This window comes from Pleurodeles waltl, chromosome 5, assembly GCF_031143425.1.
Source record: "Pleurodeles waltl isolate 20211129_DDA chromosome 5, aPleWal1.hap1.20221129, whole genome shotgun sequence".
In the NCBI taxonomy this organism is placed as follows: domain Eukaryota; kingdom Metazoa; phylum Chordata; class Amphibia; order Caudata; family Salamandridae; genus Pleurodeles; species Pleurodeles waltl.
This window is the reverse complement of record NC_090444.1, coordinates 1632404574-1632423058: the sequence shown is the minus strand read 5'-3', so window position 1 is coordinate 1632423058 and position 18485 is coordinate 1632404574. Positions and strand designations below refer to the sequence as shown.

The 18485-nt window shown below is 42.8% G+C and overlaps 1 protein-coding gene across 2 annotated transcripts in view; it reads left to right on the top strand.

Annotated features, from left to right (window-relative positions):
• NBAS (NBAS subunit of NRZ tethering complex) overlaps positions 1-18485 on the top strand; it is a 1762396-nt gene that overhangs the window by 171206 nt on the left and 1572705 nt on the right. For both annotated transcript variants that reach the window (XM_069235962.1, XM_069235961.1), the window contains exon 4: positions 6431-6508. In XM_069235962.1, the coding sequence (XP_069092063.1) occupies positions 6431-6508 (78 nt within the window). The remainder of the gene's footprint in view (positions 1-6430; positions 6509-18485) is intronic.

The following is an 18485-nucleotide window of genomic DNA, read 5'->3' as shown; positions in this document are numbered from 1 at the left end:
CCAGTAAGTCAGATACCTATTGTAAAAAGGAATAAACAGTGCAGAAGGGGGGCTGATAGTAACCGTGGCCCTATCATGCCTGAAAACATGGTGCCCACTGACTGGAAGGATTTCACATCCCTCCTTGATAACCTCCTCAAGCCAATCAGTGATAAATTGGACAAATTGAAGGGGGAGATGGGGAAAATACTAACAATTTGTCAGAAGCTCTCCCCACCAATGGTGTCTTCAAACCCCCTGAAACCTGCGGCACAGAATACTACCCATAACGAGTTAGGTCCTACAGTTATATCACAGGGCATATATACAATAGGTCTGACAGGAACTGTATTGAGCACTGGATCTAGGGACCCTATACAAGGGCAAGCAAGGGTGGCCCAAAAAATAGACCAACCTAGAAGGGGGCATACAGTCACTAAGAAGAGTCATCTGGGACTCGCCCCAGTTTGGCCCCGACCTACACAAAATCCTGAAGGCTCTGAACAGTCCACACAGAACCCCCTGAAGTTAGGATCTGCCCACCTGCCCTTGAAAGAAGAATTGCCTACTGTTAACCTAGCACCAGAGTGCTGCCCTTATGTTATTATTATGGCCAATGTTCCCCCTCTACGGCCTGACCAGAGTGAATACCAGGGGCCTTAAAAACAAGGTTATGCACTGGCTGGCGGAGAACAGTTTATTTACAATGGACTATGCCCATCAGATAATCCTAACTCGGAGGTCGCGGGGTGATTTTAAAATAATCAATTTCAGAAATCCTCGGATGGTGAGGGACAGCTTGTCGAAGCCTCTTTTCACACCCAAGATAAAAATATATCTGAATTGCTCCCGCTGGGTGTATTCTACAGACACCTGCAATCAGTGCAGATTGATTCTGGACACTTGCATTATACGCAGCCATGGATCGATACATCCAGGCCTCGAACGCACTGATTATTTATTTACATTTTACCACCCCGTTATTTCGAAGTAACAAATACCAGACATTAAATTCACTGGCTGATAATGACTGACTGCCATACAAGGGTCATGCAGATAGTGAGACAACAAGGTCTAGCCTTGAGGGTACTGCCAAACGCATGATGGTCATGAGCTCCAACAATGCACTTCTGGTACAACAGGGTACTGATGGTATGGACTCTGGGGATACTATTAACAACGGTGATGGGGAATTGATAGAAGTTGCCCAAAAACCAGTCACCGTCGGAAAGGAAGATAGAGGGATTCAGGTGCTCGACGATAATTTTAATGGGCATCATTTCTTTGCAACATGGAATGTACAGGGCATACATGGTAAAATTGAGACATAAGAGTGGGACACAATTGTCAGCAAGTTAGACGTGGTCTGCATACAAGAAACTTGGTGTGTTTCACCAGTCTATGTGCACGGATTTACCTCTCACTTCCTGCCTGCAATACCATCACAATCTGGGAGGGCAAAGGGGGTTCTCTTGGTTCTTATTTCTAATAAACTTCCTGTAATAGTCAAAAAGACCTATTTGGAGTCCGCTTACTTCCAATTGTTGTGGCTTGGTTATAAGAATATGGTTGATGTGGTCCTAATTAATTATTATAATAACATCTTCAACTCTACCCGTTGCAGGGTTGTTCATACCCTGGATCAAAGTTTACACAAGTTTTTATGCCCTAATCGCTATAATTCTATTATACTATGGGCTGGGGATTTTAATATATAGCCTTGCTCCCAGACACTATCCCGGCCCTATGGCTTACTACCCCTGATGAGGCAGGGTTTGATCACTTTTGCCACAATGAGTATGGGAAGGCCCTTAACCTGATACTGTCCACATTTGATCTAACTCTTATGGAACATAAGCTTGGAGACAATAGTGAGATAATTTCAACTCATAGAGGCACCAACTCATCTTTCGCTATACACCATATTATTGCGTCATCCTTTGCACAAAACAACTGTGATACAACCTATACGGGATTGGCCCTACTTAGTGATCATGATCCGATTATTTTCCCAACTACTTTTTGGGGGTCTCTGATCTGTTTTTTACTACCCCTAATCTGGTTGTGACATATAGAACAAATGGTTTGAGTCAGAAATGGGAAGATATCGAGCCCGTTGCCTTTCTGCAGAAGGTCATACGTGGCTGTTAGCAAGAAATTGGCTATTGTTTACAGGGGGATATCGAAGCACCACAGCTATTAATATGTTTCAGTATAATTGCTGTATACATTCAGGGGCTTCTGACCCATTAACCTCAACACAGGCGGACAAAACATAATAAGGGGTGGTTTAACCATGCCTGTACCAAAGCCAGGAGGAATCTTAAAATAGCCCTTCAGACCATACCCAGAGACTCGGCCATAATCGAGTCACTCCGAGGGGAATATAAGAAGGCTCAGGAACAAAGGAAGAAAGAACTAAGGGAAGAGACATGGTCTAAACTAGCCCAAGCGACAGAAACTAAAAATGTTAAATTGTTTTGGGAAACAATTCATGCCCCCTTCCTTTCAGAATGGACGCCACCAGACCTGGGATCTAGCGTAGCCTGTGCAACATGGGGGGCCCAATACTCAGAAGTCTTTAAGGAAGGGACTGGGACAGCAGACCCAATTGGGCAGTTTGAGCTAGGGCCCTCCAATTATTCACAGATTACAATGGATGAGGTTTATTCTGCTATCTTAGCATGTGCTAAGGGTAAGGACCCAGGCCCTGACGGGGTACCAGCGGACATCTACAAACATAATACCAACTGACCAGACTATTTAATATGGCCGTATCTGGGGATATCCTGATGTCTTGATACACTTCAATTATCATACTGATATACAAGAAGGGAGATAAGGCTGACCCCAAAAACTGTCGCTCAATATCATTGTTGGATTCTTCCCTGAAAACTTTCAGTAGAATCATTCTGGTACGACTAAATGATTGGGTTTTGGAAAATAACATCTTGTCCCCTGTACAGTTTGGTTTTAGGAAAGGATTAAGCACCATAGAGCAATATGTTAATCTAGACTTAATAATAGGGAAGTACACCAAGGCTAAAAAAGGTGCACTATATTTATGTTTTGCAGACCTCAGTGGTGCCTTTGACCTAGTGAAACATGCCCTTCTATGGCCTACACTATTAGACATGGGTGTCGCAAGGTATATCATTAATTTTTGGCTCTCCTGTATAGAGATTTGACATGTAAAGTTCGCTTTGGCCAACTGGGAGAATGCAGCACCCCCTTCAAGATAGGAAGAGGCATTCGACAAGGTTGTGTTCTTCCATGTTATTGTTCTCCCTAATTATTAATGGGGTAGACAATCATCTGCAGGGTTTACAGGCAGATCCTCCATATGTGGCTGGATGCCCTGTGTCTACACTACTTTATGCGGATCATGTTGTCTTGATTTCCAGAACACCAATGGGGCTGCAGAAGTTGATGTGCGGCTTTGAACAGTTCATGTCATCAAGGGGTATGATAATTAACAAAACCAAAACATTTACCATGCCGTGTGGTAAGAAAGTAAAGAAATGTAGGAGTTTTTGTATCCAGAATATGGAAATTAGTACTGTCAATTGTTTTGATTACCTGGGCGTACTGTTCTCCAGTAATGGGCAGTGGGACCAGCAGGTCGGTCCAGGTAGGAACGAGCTAAGAAACTCAAGAGCTATATTTAGATTTGCCAGTAAACTGGGGAGTCGTCCCATAGGTACTATGTTGAACATTTACAAGGCTAGAGTTGTTTCCACAGTAGCGTATGGTGCAGGAGTGTTGGGATATACAAAAAGCACACCCCTACAACTAGAGGAGAACTGTTTTCTTAAACGTATGTTATGTTTACCTATCTCAGCCTCCAACTGGATTACACACCAAGAGATGGGCTTTTACAATATTTGGAAGATGTGCTACAGGTGATATCTTTGCTTTTATGCATAGCATTTGATCTAAGGAAGCCACTATTTTTACAAAGGAACTCATTTTAGACTGCATGAAACTAGATACAGCCATGGGTATAGAATGGCTAGCTTTCATCAACTATTCTCTTAAATCTGTTTTTAATAGATATATAAAACCTAATCCAGAGGATGTGTTGTCACTATCAAAAAACTGTATTAAGGACACATTTATGCAATATAAGGCGGTTGATAGAATGTCAATTGAATCCACTAAAACCACTGTTGGCATTTACACGTACTACTCACTGGATGCAAGTAGGCATGGGTACCTCTCTAGAGTCACCAATATGCAGCATCTGTTTGTTTTAACTAGACTGAGATTGGGTATTGCGCATCACCTTGTAGCATTTCCCCAAATCAGGCACTGCCTGCATGAGACAGCTAATTGCCCTTGCGATGGAGTTGGCAAACAAAGTACTCTGCATTTTGTTCTATTTTGCAAATTCTATGAACATCTTAGAACCTTCTACCTCAAGCCGCATTTTAATGAACTCAATATAAGATCACACCTGGATGCAATGGAATTCTTGCTAGCCTTAAACTCCCCGAACAGGTGTGATAGGGTGGCACGTTATATTCTAAAAGCCATACAAGTTAGGAAAAGCCTTACTCTTTTACTGTTTTATGTGCTTTTATGGCTTACTGCTGGTATAGCCGAATAAAGATTATCACTGACTGATTGACTGAAGTTTGAAAGTAACTGATTCTTGACTGCTCGAAGATGACCACTGTTGTACTGATATGCAATGGGAATGAAATTTGCTGTACACCTTGTTAAACATTTTTGATGGTTGCATTTACTTGCTCCTGTAAATATTTCGCTGATCAATAAAAAATGCAAACAATAAAGAATGCAGATATCTTTTAGCTTTGATATTTGTGAATATTTGTTGGTGATAGGATATTGAATTGTCCAAGTGCTGTGTTCAGTTTGAATAGTGTGTCATTATGGAAGCCAGGAGTTTGATGGAGTAGTCAGTGAAGGTATCATTTTGTACACGATGACAATGGACAGTGTAAAAGCAGATAGGTTGTTTTGATGTCGTTTGATGGTTTGTGAGAGAATTGTGAAGCAATCGATAGAGAATAGGAAGTCAGCAACAGCACAATTCCACTTTTTTAACTGTGTAAGGACTAGACCTCTGTTTTGTGAAGTCTGTCTTGGTAAAGGAAGGTATTACAATCTGGACATAGACCATAAATTGCACAGGTGCAGTGTGAAATTTATTTGCAATCCCTGCTGAGGTTGGGGCAGAAGAACCTTATGGTGATCATGATATTTTTTTTTAATATTGTGTGGTCGGTGCTTAATGCGACTTAGTATTCATGCAGAACATCTGTGCGCCCTTGTCTTAGGGATGACTCGAAAAATATAAAACTGTCTCATCTCAGAAGTTTATGGAAGAGTGCAGGCGGCGCGGTTGGAAAGCAGTCGGGTCATGCCAATAATATGCACATTTGAGTCCTGCACCGTCTCTTTTGCTCGTTTACATTATTTTTTATTGCACACTGAGCCGTTTCTCTGTTTGCCTATTAGTGCACACCTGTAAATTTATCTTACAGTTGTTGCATGCTGCTTGCTGCATCAGTACCTCTCATCTCCTCAACCATCCACCATGGTTCCATCATGCCTTCTAAACGTATCCGTTGATGACGCACGTACACTTCTCATGTACCGACGGCCTGTTTTGCTACGCAGAGCTTGTGTTCGAAAAGCCACTGTTCAGATCATTAAATAAATACCTACAGGCATAAATATTTTAAGTTCTCCGTGTGTGAATATTTCAACTCCGTTAATTTGAGCAGAAGGTGCCACTAACAATAAAACGCGTCTATGTCGAGAGAGCTTCCCTACCTGCCACCTGCTCCCGGGGAAAGGAGCCTCGGTGAGGCCTTCCGCCTGCTGATTGCAGGTGGCTGTCAGACGACGCCATCTGCGGCGCCCCGGCTCTCCTCGCGCCTATCGCGCGCCAAGGAGCCATGGAACATTGATGTGCACGGCTCCCTGCTGCCCATACTAAAGAGCCGCGGCCGCGCGAGCCATCCTTCACCCTCGCTGGAGTGGTAATTACGGCCTGTACTTTTCTATGATTGCTCAGCACATTCCATTCCGGGCCTTAATTAAATATTAAAATCTCATCAGCGTTCTCCGTGGCGCTATGGAGGTTTTACCGTGTCTGTGATGTCATTCCGATGATTTAGTTCCTCATCCCGTAGGCTTGCACCAATGAGCCTTAAAGATTATCTTTTTTATGGGCTGGCTAATGATCCCATCCGTCAGCGCTTTGCGTGTCGCTGCTGTCCGGTAAAGCTCCTGATGCACGACATTATTCTAGCGAGGTTTAATGGCCTTGAAAGCAAAGCTCTAAACTGGTCTGCCGTCATCAGGTTATTGTACGCAACACGCCATGCAACAGATGTCTTTCAAAACTTAAAGCACGGTGGATTTTATTTTGACATGGTTGTTTTATATCCTAATGTTTGTTTTTTTCTCCCAAATCCAGCCCTGCAAAATTTTCGCTCCCACCTGGACTTGTCCGCCTTGTCAGTAAGCAGATCAACTGGCACCTGGTTCTTGCAAGGTAATTATGTCTAGGCGTAATGGTATTTCTCTCATCAGGGTTGTTGCTGTTGATTTGTATGCCAGCTCCTTCAGGTTTTCATAGTTTGTTTGTTTAGAAATCATCCCGGGTTGTGGTGACAGTCATTCCTGTTCTCACCTCCCACTCAGGTGGTGAACTTAACTACTGTAAGTATTACGTACTGAACATTAGTGGTTGACAAGACCTGCCTGACCTTGACAAGCATTCAATTCTTTGGTAGCAACTTGATGCTGATTGACCCGTAATTGTATCTTTAATTGCCGCACGCTGTGGAGTCATCTCTCAGAATGTCCAGAGCTGAGCCACGACCTTCCATCAGACATTTCCAACCTCAGTGGTATCAACAAGCATTGGCAGTTCTAGTCAGTCATGTTACCCTTTATAAACAAGCAAGTTCAATTGACATTGCCAGTGCATGCTTATAGAAGTATGTATTGACTGTCAAAATCGATGTTGTATCAGCCATATTTCTGCTGCAGTTTTTCTGATCATCACTAGATGGCAATGAAGGAAAGAAAACTGGTGTTGTTTAAACGTGGCTCTCTTTAAATTGCTGCATTTGGAGCACAAGAAATTACGACTTTACCATGGTGAATCCAAAAAGTTCATGTTGGCAGGTAAAATACAGCAATGGAGCAAAACAACAAATAGGAGCAAGGGAACTCAGATTGACGTGAAAACCATCCAGTCTTGAGTAAGGATTGGCTCTGTGGGGTATTGTATACAATATTCTCTCCCAACAGGCAGCCAGAGCTGTTTTTATCGAGAACACAAACATCAATTGTCACCAGTGGCAGGAATCTTCTGATAAACGTTTGTTGCAGAAAGACTCAAAATTGCTCACAATCCTCAAATCCCACCTTCAACTGCTCCACATACAGCCATATCAAGGAGCTATGCTCAATGCAGAATTAGGGATTGCATATCCCAGTTCGGAACATGTTCACAACTTTCAGACTTCCCTCTCCCAGTTTCTAGAGATTTGTTCCTACACCATCAGGACCATAATTTTCCTGTTAGGTATGATGGCCTACTGCATTTATAAACACATAAGAGGTGTGGGGTGCTGGTAGAGAGAACAGGACTTTTTGGCCCTGTTCAGTAGGCGCTGATTGGGCGAGTGTTCTCCAGGCAAGGTGAGGGTGTGAAGAGTGGCTGTACCTTCAAGGGAGGTCCCTTTACAGATTAGGTGGTCTCACACACATTATAGTGTCATGCTTCATCATATTACCACCTAGCCCCACCCACGTAAGATGATACTACCTGAGCGGACTCAACCTCATTGTTAAAAGAACTACAGAGGGAGTGCTGAAATTAGATCTAACTGGATAATACAAGGGATCCAGATACAGAATTGTGAAATATAATAAAATTACCTTTCAAATCACCTAATTAGTTTGAGAATTTTTTAATTAAGGTTTTTATAGGTAAGAATAAAAGCAAGGGTAATGACTCCGTTGAGAATGATGACTCAAGGGGTCTAAAAGTCGGGGACCAACATGTTTCTGCCCGCGCTAAGAGCTGGAAGGTTTGGGACATTCGTCAGGGTCTGGGATCCCTATCAGATGGGGAGCATGTTTATAAGCTCGATAATGTAAAGAGTGCTCAAAAAGAATAAATGTATAAGGGGCCTACCTGAATTTCTTTTATTGGGGGGAAGGCCTAAGAGGAATAGGATAAGGTAAATAATAGTGAAGTAAAAGTGCCCCAAAAAAAAATACAGCACACAGGGGTGTCTGAAACATGCCGTGAAAGCTACACACAAACATATGCAGGAGAAACTAGGGCCCTAGAGGCAGGGGGGCCTATGGGTTAGACTTACCCTGCCGATAAAGGCGGTTAGCCTCTGGTCTGGAATATTAACGGAGGGGGGTTGCCCCTTATAGTCAGACTCTGTGAGAAAGACAGAGCTTTTTACCAAAAAAGCAAAAAGAGAACGGGGTTCAGGAAAAGCCATAACAAATACGTAAATCAGTTAGTCAGTTAGGTTTCCAATGTCAATAGATGGGTCACTTTGTATGATGCTAAAACAATACAAATATAAATATATAAACACTACAAATATCCTGGGGAAAACAGACTCAAGAAAATAGCTTGTTAGTGTACTTATCTTAGGTCAAGAAATCCCATACGAGGGTGGGGAGGTCAAGGGGGGGCCCCGGGTTTTTTTTTTTTGAGAACTTACAACTCCAATGGATGCAACTGGTAGAAGTACCTAGGTCCGTATTCCAGCCGCTCGAGTATTGCAATGTGGATGTGCTGGTTATTTAAAGACCAACTGGGTGCCATTTAATAGTGTTAATCACAACTGGTATGGTTTACAGGTGTCCCCAATGACAGACGTTCTATTGCCGCTTGCGGTCACTGATCGAGGGACCGGAAAAGGCTGGAAGACGCTGTGCGTCTAACCAAGCCTCGGAATGCCGGGAAACGTAGTCCCTGCCTTCCGAGGCTTGCTTGCTTGGCCGTTGCCATAGCACCCGAGCCAATCACATGCTCCGCTTCTGTGGCGGCATAGTAGTGTGGTAGGACTGAATGCTCGTACTCCGGAATACGGAGAGAGCCAAAACAAGAAGTGTTGGGGAGGAGAAAGGGAAGGAGAGAAAAGGTGGAAGGGGGAAGGAAATGACCATCCAAAAGCAGGCAAAAAGGGGTGTAACAGAAAACAGAGGGAGATCGGAAAGAAAGAGGTGGGGAGAGAGAAAAAAGAAAGAAGCAGAAAAAGAAAAAAGGAGAAAGAAAAAGAGGGAAAGAAAGGGGAAAAAAAACAAGGGGGAGGGGAAAAAAGGGGGAAGAGAAGGGGGAGGAAAAAGAGGGGGAGGAGGGGGAGTAGGGAAAAGGGGAATAAAAGGGGGGAAGAGGAGAGAAGGGGAAGGGACAGAAGGAACAAAGAGAAACTAGGTGATGATGGAGGTGCTATTGTTTTACAAAGCGGACTATTGAATGTTGTCATTCAGACCCTTGGTGTCTGTATGTAGCTGCTACACCCATCTCTGTTCGTAGAAAAGCAATTTTTGCTTCAAGTTCATGGTCAGATGGTTGAGTTTATCAATGACAAACCATTCCATGTCATCAGGATTGTGGTTATTGGTGATGTAATGTTCTGTTAGGCGAGTAGCGTCCTGTTTGCATCTGATTGTGCTTCAATGTTCGCAGATGCGTCTGCCCACTCTCCTGGTGGTTATGCCAATATATATGAGTTGGCACGGGCACCTAATCATATAAATTACATTTTTGCTGTTGCAGTTGCTAAGGTTCCTCAATTCCCAAGGTGTCTGTAGCCCCAGTTCTAATTCAAGGTTCTTTTTTGTAAATTGACAGACACTGCAATTGCCGCAGGGAAAGTGTCCTTTCGGTGGTGGTAAGTGCCATAAGGTCCCTTGTTTGTTGACAGGTGGCCTATCTCGTGGTCAAGTATGAATAATTATGTCACAAATACTTTTTACTTTTTTATAAGCATTGAGGGGTGGTTCAAAGGGGAGGCCTCCTGAGGTTAGGATTTTCCAATCCTCTTTGATTATCTTTCTCACTGTATTGGATATAGGATTAAAGGTTGTTACACAAATTATATTGTCTTTGTTGTCAGTTCTTACCGAGGGCTGTAGTAGCACATTCCTATGACTTGAGCGAGCTCTCTTTTCGGCTCTTCTTGTGAGATGTGCAGGATATCCTTTAGCCCGTAGCTTATTGGTAAGTCTCTCAGCATGTTTATTGTAATCTGTTATTTCTGTACAATTACGCCGTAGGCGCAGGAATTGGCCCATCGGTAAGTTCTCTTTTAGAGAGTGTGGATGGAAACTTTGGAATTGTAGTAAGTTATTCCTATCAGTGGGTTTGTAAAAAACTTCTGTCTTTAGGAAACCGTCTTTTTCCGAGATCAGGAGATCACGGAAGGACATCTCTGGGTCACCTATAGTTAATCTGAATCTCAAAAATGGATTTAAGGCATTTAACCAGGTCACAAAAGTGGTTGCTTCTTCTTTTGTGCCTTTCCAGATCAGGAGGATGTCATCGATGTAACGTTTCCATATCCTGATTTGGTCATAGTATGGGTTTTCTTCAGTTAAAACGAATTCTCTTTCGAAATGGTCTACATACAGACAGGCTAGACTCGGGCGAAGGTACTGCCCATCGAAGTCCCATGCACCTGGAGGTAGAACTTCTTCTTAAATTCAAAGACGTTTCTTGTAAGTGCTATATGTGCAAGATCTAAAACAAACTCTGGAGGAGTTATATAGTCCCACACACTGTTATTCAGAAGATTGCAAATGACTTCAAGGGTAGCTTCCTGAGGGATGTTCGTGTACAGGGACTCGACGTCTAGAGTTATCAAATAATCATTTCCCTTGTTATATTCTAGGCTGTCTAGTAGAATAAGTACATCTTTGGTATCTTTTAGGTATGTTGGTATTCGTTTTACATATGGTTGCAGAAACCAGTTGCAGAATTGCGAGAGAGGTTCGAGGATAGATCCGATCCCGGAAACTATTGGCCTCCCTGGAGGCGGGTGCTTGTTTTTATGAATTTTCGGTAGAGTATAGAAATATGGTATTTTAGGATTCTCTTGGTTAAGGAAGGCTGCCTCGCTTAGTGATCCATCCATTGTCTAAGCCTTTAGTTATTAGAAAAGCTATGTCTTCTTTGATCTCCTGTGTTGGGTCTCTAGACAGTTTTTTATAGTGCCGGGTGTTCTCTAATAGACATAGGCACTCTTCATCATACATGACTGTTGGCATTATTACAGTGGCACCTCCCTTGTCTGCTGGTTTGACTGTTATGGAGGTGTCATTAGTAAGTTCTTGCAGGGCTACTAGTTCCTGGGTACTTATATTTTGGAATACCTCTGTGGGATTCTGTTGTAAGTTGTCTATTTTCAACTCACTGATTTCTGGAAGGAGAGCACCTCCGGCAGCATTTGGTTACTCGGGAGGGGGTAAATCTTGATTTAGGTCATAGCCGAGTATTCCTATCTTGTCCTGTGTTGGCAACAGGATATTCCAGGAAGAAGGTCTTAAGTCTGATTTTCCGAAAAAATTCCGCTATTTCAATTTTCAATTTAAAGATGTCTAGCTTTGGTGTGGGAACAAAACCAAGGCCCTTCTCCAGGGCCTTTAGTTCAGTGACTTTTAATGTCCTTTGTTTTAGGTTGATTACTGTGGTTGATCTGTCTGCTAGATTTTGCTTGTACTGGGTATCTCGCTGTCCAATTGTTCCTCTCTTGGTTTCCAGCTTACTCCCTCCCTCTTCTCTCTTCCTGGGCCTCTGCCTAAAAAAGGAACGTTAGGGTAGGCCGAGGGTGCAGGTGGTGGAGGATATAATGAGGGTTGGAATTGGGTGGGAGGCTCGTAGTGGGGAGTCCATCCCCATGACTGAGTATTGATTAGGGGAAACCGGGAAGCTGCATGTGGGTGATTCCATCTATTTCTTGGGGTGCCTCGTCGTCCACGTCTGTGGCATGATGTTTGTGTGGGGTCTGTGTCTGAGTCAAAGCTCGTGTACCCTCCTGAGGAGGTATCGGACGGTAGGGAAGATTTGGCAACATAGTCTTCCTTAGAGTATGGATATACTTTCTCTTACGAGAATATTTGTGAGTCTTTTTGAAATTTTGTGATTTTGCGTTGAGTTAGATAATCTTTAAATTTGTTAATGGTCTTATTACTGTCTTCTAACTTCTTTTTAGGGTCGAGCCTGCGTCGCATGCGCTTGCGCAAGCGTTTCGCTAAGCGAGACGCTTTAGTAATTAAAAAGGGCTCGGAGCCCTGTCCACGTCACATCAGTGTCTGTCATTGGCTTTTGGGCTTGCCTGTTAGAATGTGCTTGATTTCATTAGTGGAAGGCATGCACATGTCATGCCTTTTCCGGTGGATGGCCCTCCTTGAGCGCATCGACCAAGTACAGAAAACATGCGAGGCTCGCTGTTTTCTGTCCAGCTCGTGGACTACTTTTTCTCTATTTTCCCAGCACGATCTCGCTTGGCAGAAGTCGAGCGCTTTACATAATATCAGCCCTGTTACACAGTTAATGGCACTTTTTCGGGTTACGTACATAAATGCACTTTTGCCAATAGGTTTCATTACCAGTGAAAAGTCGGGTTAGGAGTTTACAACGCTATCAGCTCTAACACGAGCAAACGCGAGACCTGTTGCATTATAAATGCTTGTTAAAGGATGCTGTTGTCAATCCTGTTTTTAGATTGTTTTCTGCTGTCTTTATTTGTATTACAAGAGCTTCAGATAGTCTGGTTGCTGTTTTTATAATCAAGTTCAGCCAATCTCGTGTACTCTTCCAGGCTATCAATGGCCAATCTTTTCTGAACTCCTTATCTTCTAAGAAGATTTGGGGCTCAGTGGTCACGAGGAGTCCATTCAGTGCCGTGTTATTATGCAGGTATTCCGTTAAGACAGCACCGTGGAGGATAGTTTTTATCTGTGTCCTCTTTAATTCTATTAAGGTGTACCAGTCTCCCGTTTGGGCTATTGTTTTAGTTACTGAGGAGTCTCCTAGTAAGGATGGTGCAGAGAGGATGGCCTGGAGCTCCTCCTCATAGGTGGTCTCACACACATTATAGTGTCATGCTTCATCATATGACCACCTAGCCCCACCCAGATAAGATGATATACCTGGGCGGACTCAACCTCGTTGTTAAAATAACTACAGAGGGAGTGCTGAAATTAGATCATAGGGGTCCCACCCCAGGTGCCTAGCGCTTCCGAGTCAGAGGGTGTTTTTGTGTGTGAACCTAAAGTGTGGTCCGTGCATCAACTAGGAAAAAAAGAGTGTTATTTAAAATTGCCTAGAGGGCGCCCTTGTACTTGTCTACCTTTTATTGTAGGTGCTCTCGGACAAAATGAAAAACAATGTGTGATGTACCTGAAACTATGATGTGTTCCTACATCTAGTTTAGGGTCCACATGTTTCAGCCATTGATCTGCGTGCCCCAAAGGGGTCAATATGAATTTCTTCAGGGCCTGCTTATATTTGCATCCGCTCACTAAGACTGGTGCCTGTATAAAATGCTATTAAATCACAAATCTTTTTATAATAGCACAATTCCTTTTGAGTACCTGTAAAGTAAAACACAGAAAACAAACAAAATCATAGTCATATTTATGTCATGGATCATAAAGTACCACCACCAATTGTTCACCTCAAACGTAGGATCCAAGTTGTGCCCCAACGTATCAGCACTCAATTCATTGTGAATATATGAACAATGGAAAGCATTCCCTGTGCTTTGTCATTTCGATGATAAGGTTGCCTCACCAACCATAGAAAGTTAAACCAAACAATATCAATAACAAATAATATCCTTCTTATTTTTGTATTTCTGACCCCTTTTTTGCGTGTCTCTGCTCTTTTGCTTCAAATCTTGTACTCATTATCTAGGGGAATCCTTTTCTTGTATGGACTATGAGCAGCCTGTGTGGTATCATGCCAGCTTCTGCTTAACCCTGCAAACTCTGTGTCTCAATTTGCATTAAAGGCTTAATGTGCATAAATGCCATTACTTCATGATCACAAGTCTGTATATGCTTGTTTGTATAGGGGAATCATCTCCTCATGTGGCCAGTTAGTGGTATCAAGTACGGTGCTCACACAATCCGTGGCATGCATACGCAAGATCACCTACTTGTGCCTTATTACGATCTCACATCATGGGGGCCCCAAGGGGATGAGTCCTGTAGTCACACACTACAACGGGTATTCATATGTTAGAAGATCACACTGCCAATAGCCCTCAATTATTTTAATTAATGGATTATTGTTTGTCCCTACTGCATCTTTGGACAAGATTCGGTTACATTGTGAACTGTCAGTTCTTTAGAAAACTAAAATTAAAAGTTTATTTTTTAAAAGTGAGATGACAGACCCTGTGGAAAAGGTTATCACCGATCTGATGGTAAAATCTTTGTTTGCCCACCCCCCTCTGGATCAGTCGCATTAGAGATACAGGTCTTAGATCAAGCAATTTATAAGGATGTAGAATGGATCCAGAAAACAAAAAGAAGAACCTTTCAAAATATCAGAATCGAATCTCATAGACAATTACTAATGAGTCTAGATGTGGAAAGTCTCTACACGAGTCTCCCCCCAGGAAGAGACTCTAGAAACCCTCAGAATGATGTTGGAAGAAGAAGATTGGGGGTTTTCGGCACCTAGGAGCTTTGTTTTGGAGTGTGCACATATGGCAATAACAAAAATTATTTTTGAGTATGAGGCACCCTTTTTTTTGCAGATTGTTCGATACATCAATGGGGAGTACCTTCTCCCCAAGTGTAGCAGGTCTGTAAGTCTATAATTTTGAGAAACAATATGTCCTCAGTGACAACAACCCTTTCAAACAAAGGATAGTATTATGGAAAAGATATATTCAAATCAAACCAAATCGGTGTTTATAAAGCGCAGCTAGTCACCCATAAGGGTCGCAGGGTGCTGAGTGGGTTTGTCCTCTGGGCTTCAGTTGAAGAGCCAGGTTTTAAGGTCCTTCCTGAACTGATGCAGTGATGGTGACTGTCTGAGGTGCAGGGGCAGGGTGTTCCAGCTCTTTGCCACGAGGAAGGCAAAGAAACTTCCAGCAGCCGAGGTCTTCCTTATGCGGGGTATGGTGGCTAGTGCTTGTTCAGCGGAGCAGAGAGGTCTGGTGGGGGAGTAGAAGGTGATGTGGTGGTTAAGGTAGGTGGGCCCTAGGCCGTGGGTCACATTGATGATATACTAGGCATTTGGGATGGAGGTTTGGAAACTATTCCCTCTTTCCTAACTTGCATTAATGAATGTGACTCAAATTAGAATGTTACTCATTCGGTAGACAACAACTCTATAACCTTTTTGGATGTTATTATTTTTGCAGAGGAAGGTAGACCTTCCACCCGTACATATCAAAAGCCAATGGATAAGAATACACTTTTATAGTACTACAGTTTCCACCCAAAACCTTTGTGTGGCAACCTACCTTAAGGATAAGTAAGGTTAAGGAGAAACTGTAAGAATATATCAGATTTTAAGGACCAGGCAGAAGCTCTGACACAAAAACTGAAGGCCCAAGAGTAACCTAACAGAATAATTTCTATATATCTAAAGCGAGCCAGGACCCAGAATAGGGAGGACCTATTGGAAGAGATACCATGGTAAGCAACATCTTCACCCATTACGCATGTGACCAGGTACAGTACAATATCTAATCAAGTAAAGAAGGTGATAACTGGGCAATATTATGAACTGGGATATTAGATTGGGGAAAACCTCTCTTTTCCTTTAGAAGGGCAAGAAGTTCAAAAGACAATCTGGTCAAAACCTCCCCAAAACTTAAAAAAAAAAAATCCAAATCCAATGACAACCATACAGGACACCTGGGGGCTGCCAAAAATTACAGGTCATTATGCCTGTGGTAATTGCAGCATATGCCATCTTGCAAGCATAGTAAAAGCTTTACAATTGGAACCAGGAAAAATATGGACTATAAAGGGGGGGGCACAAATTCTAATACTAACAATGTGGTTTATCTGATAACCTGCCCCTGTAGGATGCGTTACATTGGAATGCCAAGCAGAAAGATGAAAACCTGTATCTGCGAACATTGCAGTAACATCCTCTGTATATGAAGTGCTACAAAGCTGACAGAAGACTTTCTACAGATGGGTCACACTACAAATAACTACAAATGACATGAGTTGGATAGTCTGAGAGCAAGTGGGGGGTCAGAATAAAACCCTGAAACAGAGGTTATTTGAAAAGGAGCAGAGATGGATTTATCGCCTCTCAATTCACAAAAAAGGCCTGAATGACAGTATTCCGTGGACTTCAATAGAGCTACGAAGGGCCAACTAACTTTACTAATTTACATTTACTATAGATATTATCAGTTTTATTGTTCTACGTTTCATTGGAACAGATCTATAATAGCAGTCTTAGCTAGAACACCATCCCCCATATGAGACCATTAAACATTTTTGATGATTCAGAATGACCTATATAGTAGTGCTATGTGAGCCTTGATATATGTAAAATCAGTAAAATATAGGTTGAAGAGCATTAACCCCTTCGCTGCCAGGCCTTTTCCCCCTCCTGTGCCATGCCTTTTTTTGGCTATTTGGGGCAGTTCGCGCTTAGGCCCTCATAACTTTTTGTCCACATAAGCTAGCCAAGCCAAATGTGCGTCCTTTTTTCCAACATCCTAGGGATTCTAGAGGTACCCAGAGTTTGTGGGTTCCCCTGAAGGAGGCCAAAATACAGTGAAAATTTAGTTTAAAAAAAAAAAAAATGGGAAAAAGTGGCTGCAGGAGAAGGCTTGTTGTTTTTCCCCTGAAAATGGCATCAACAAAGGGTTTGCGGTGCTAAAATCACCAGCTTCCCAGCTTTCAGGAACAGGCAGACTTGAATCAGAAAACCCAATTTTTCAACACAAATTTGGCATTTTACTGGGACATACCCCATTTTTAAGATTTTTTGTGCTTTCAGCCTGCTTCCAATCAGTGACAGAAATGGGTGTGAAACCAATGCTGGATCCCAGAAACCTAAACATTTCTGAAAAGTAGACAAAATTCTGAATTCAGCAAGGGGTAATTTGTGTAGATCCTACAAGGGTTTCCTACAGAAAATAACAACTGAAAATTTTTGTTTTTTGAAATTGAGGTGAAAAAAACAGCAATTTTTCTCTACGTTTTACTCTGTAACGTTTCCCTGCAATGTCAGATTTTTGAAAGCAATATACCGTTACGTCTGCTGGACTCTTCTGGTTGCGGGAATATATAGGGCTTGTAGGTTCATCAAGAACCCTAGGTACCCAGAGCCAATAAATGAGCTGCACCCTGCAGTGGGTTTTCATTCTATACCGGGTATACAGCAATTCATTTGCTGAAATATAAAGAGTAAAAAATAGCTATCAAGAAAACCTTTGTATTTCCAAAATGGGCACAAGATAAGGTGTTGAGGAGCAGTGGTTATTTGCACATATCTGAATTCCGGGGTGCCCATACTAGCATGTGAATTACAGGCCATTTCTCAATTAGATGTCTTTTTTACACTTATATTTGGAAGGAAAAAACGTAGAGAAAGACAAGGGGCAATAAAACTTGTTTTGCTGTTCTATGTTCCCCCAAGTCTCCTGATAAAAATGATACCTCACTTGTGTGGGTAGGCCTAGCGTCCGCGACAGGAAATGCCCCAAAACACAACGTGGACACATCACATTTTTTGACAGAAAACAGAGGTGTTTTTTTTTTGCAAAGTGCCTACCTGTAGATTTTGGCCTCTCGCTCAGCCGGCACCTAGGGAAACCTACCAAACCTGTGCATTTTTGAAAACTAGAGACCTAGGGGAATCCAAGATGGGGTGACTTGTGGGGCTCTGACCAGGTTCTGTTACCCAGAATCCTTTTCAAACCTCAAAATCTGGCTAAAAAAACACGTTTTCCTCACATTTCGGTGACAGAAAGTTCTGGAATCTGAGAGGAGCCACAAATGTCCTTCCACCCAGCGTTCTCCCAAGTCTCCCGATAAAAATGGTACCTCACTTGTGTTGGTAGGCCTAGCGCCCACAAAAGGAAATGGCCCAAAACACAACGTGGACACATCACATTTGTTCACAGAAAACAGAGGTGTTTTTTGCAAAGTGCCTACCTGGGGATTTTGGCCTCTAGCTCAGCCAGCCCCGGGGGGGCAGAAATGGCCTAAAATAAATTTGCCCCCCAATCCCCCCGGGGAGCGACCCTTGCCTACGGGGTCGCTCCCCTTGCGTGACGGTGCAAAAAAAAAAGATCCCCGGTGCCTAGTGGTTTCTGCCCCGCTTGGGGGCAGATTGACCTAAAATCGGCCGATTTGCCCCCGAGGGGGGCAGAAATGGTCTGAATACAATTGGCCCTCCAGGGGAGTGACCCTTGCCTCAGGGGTCGCTCCCCATCTCTAAAAAAATCAAACAAACAAACAAAAAAAACAAAAAATTGCCCTGCCGCCTAGAGGTT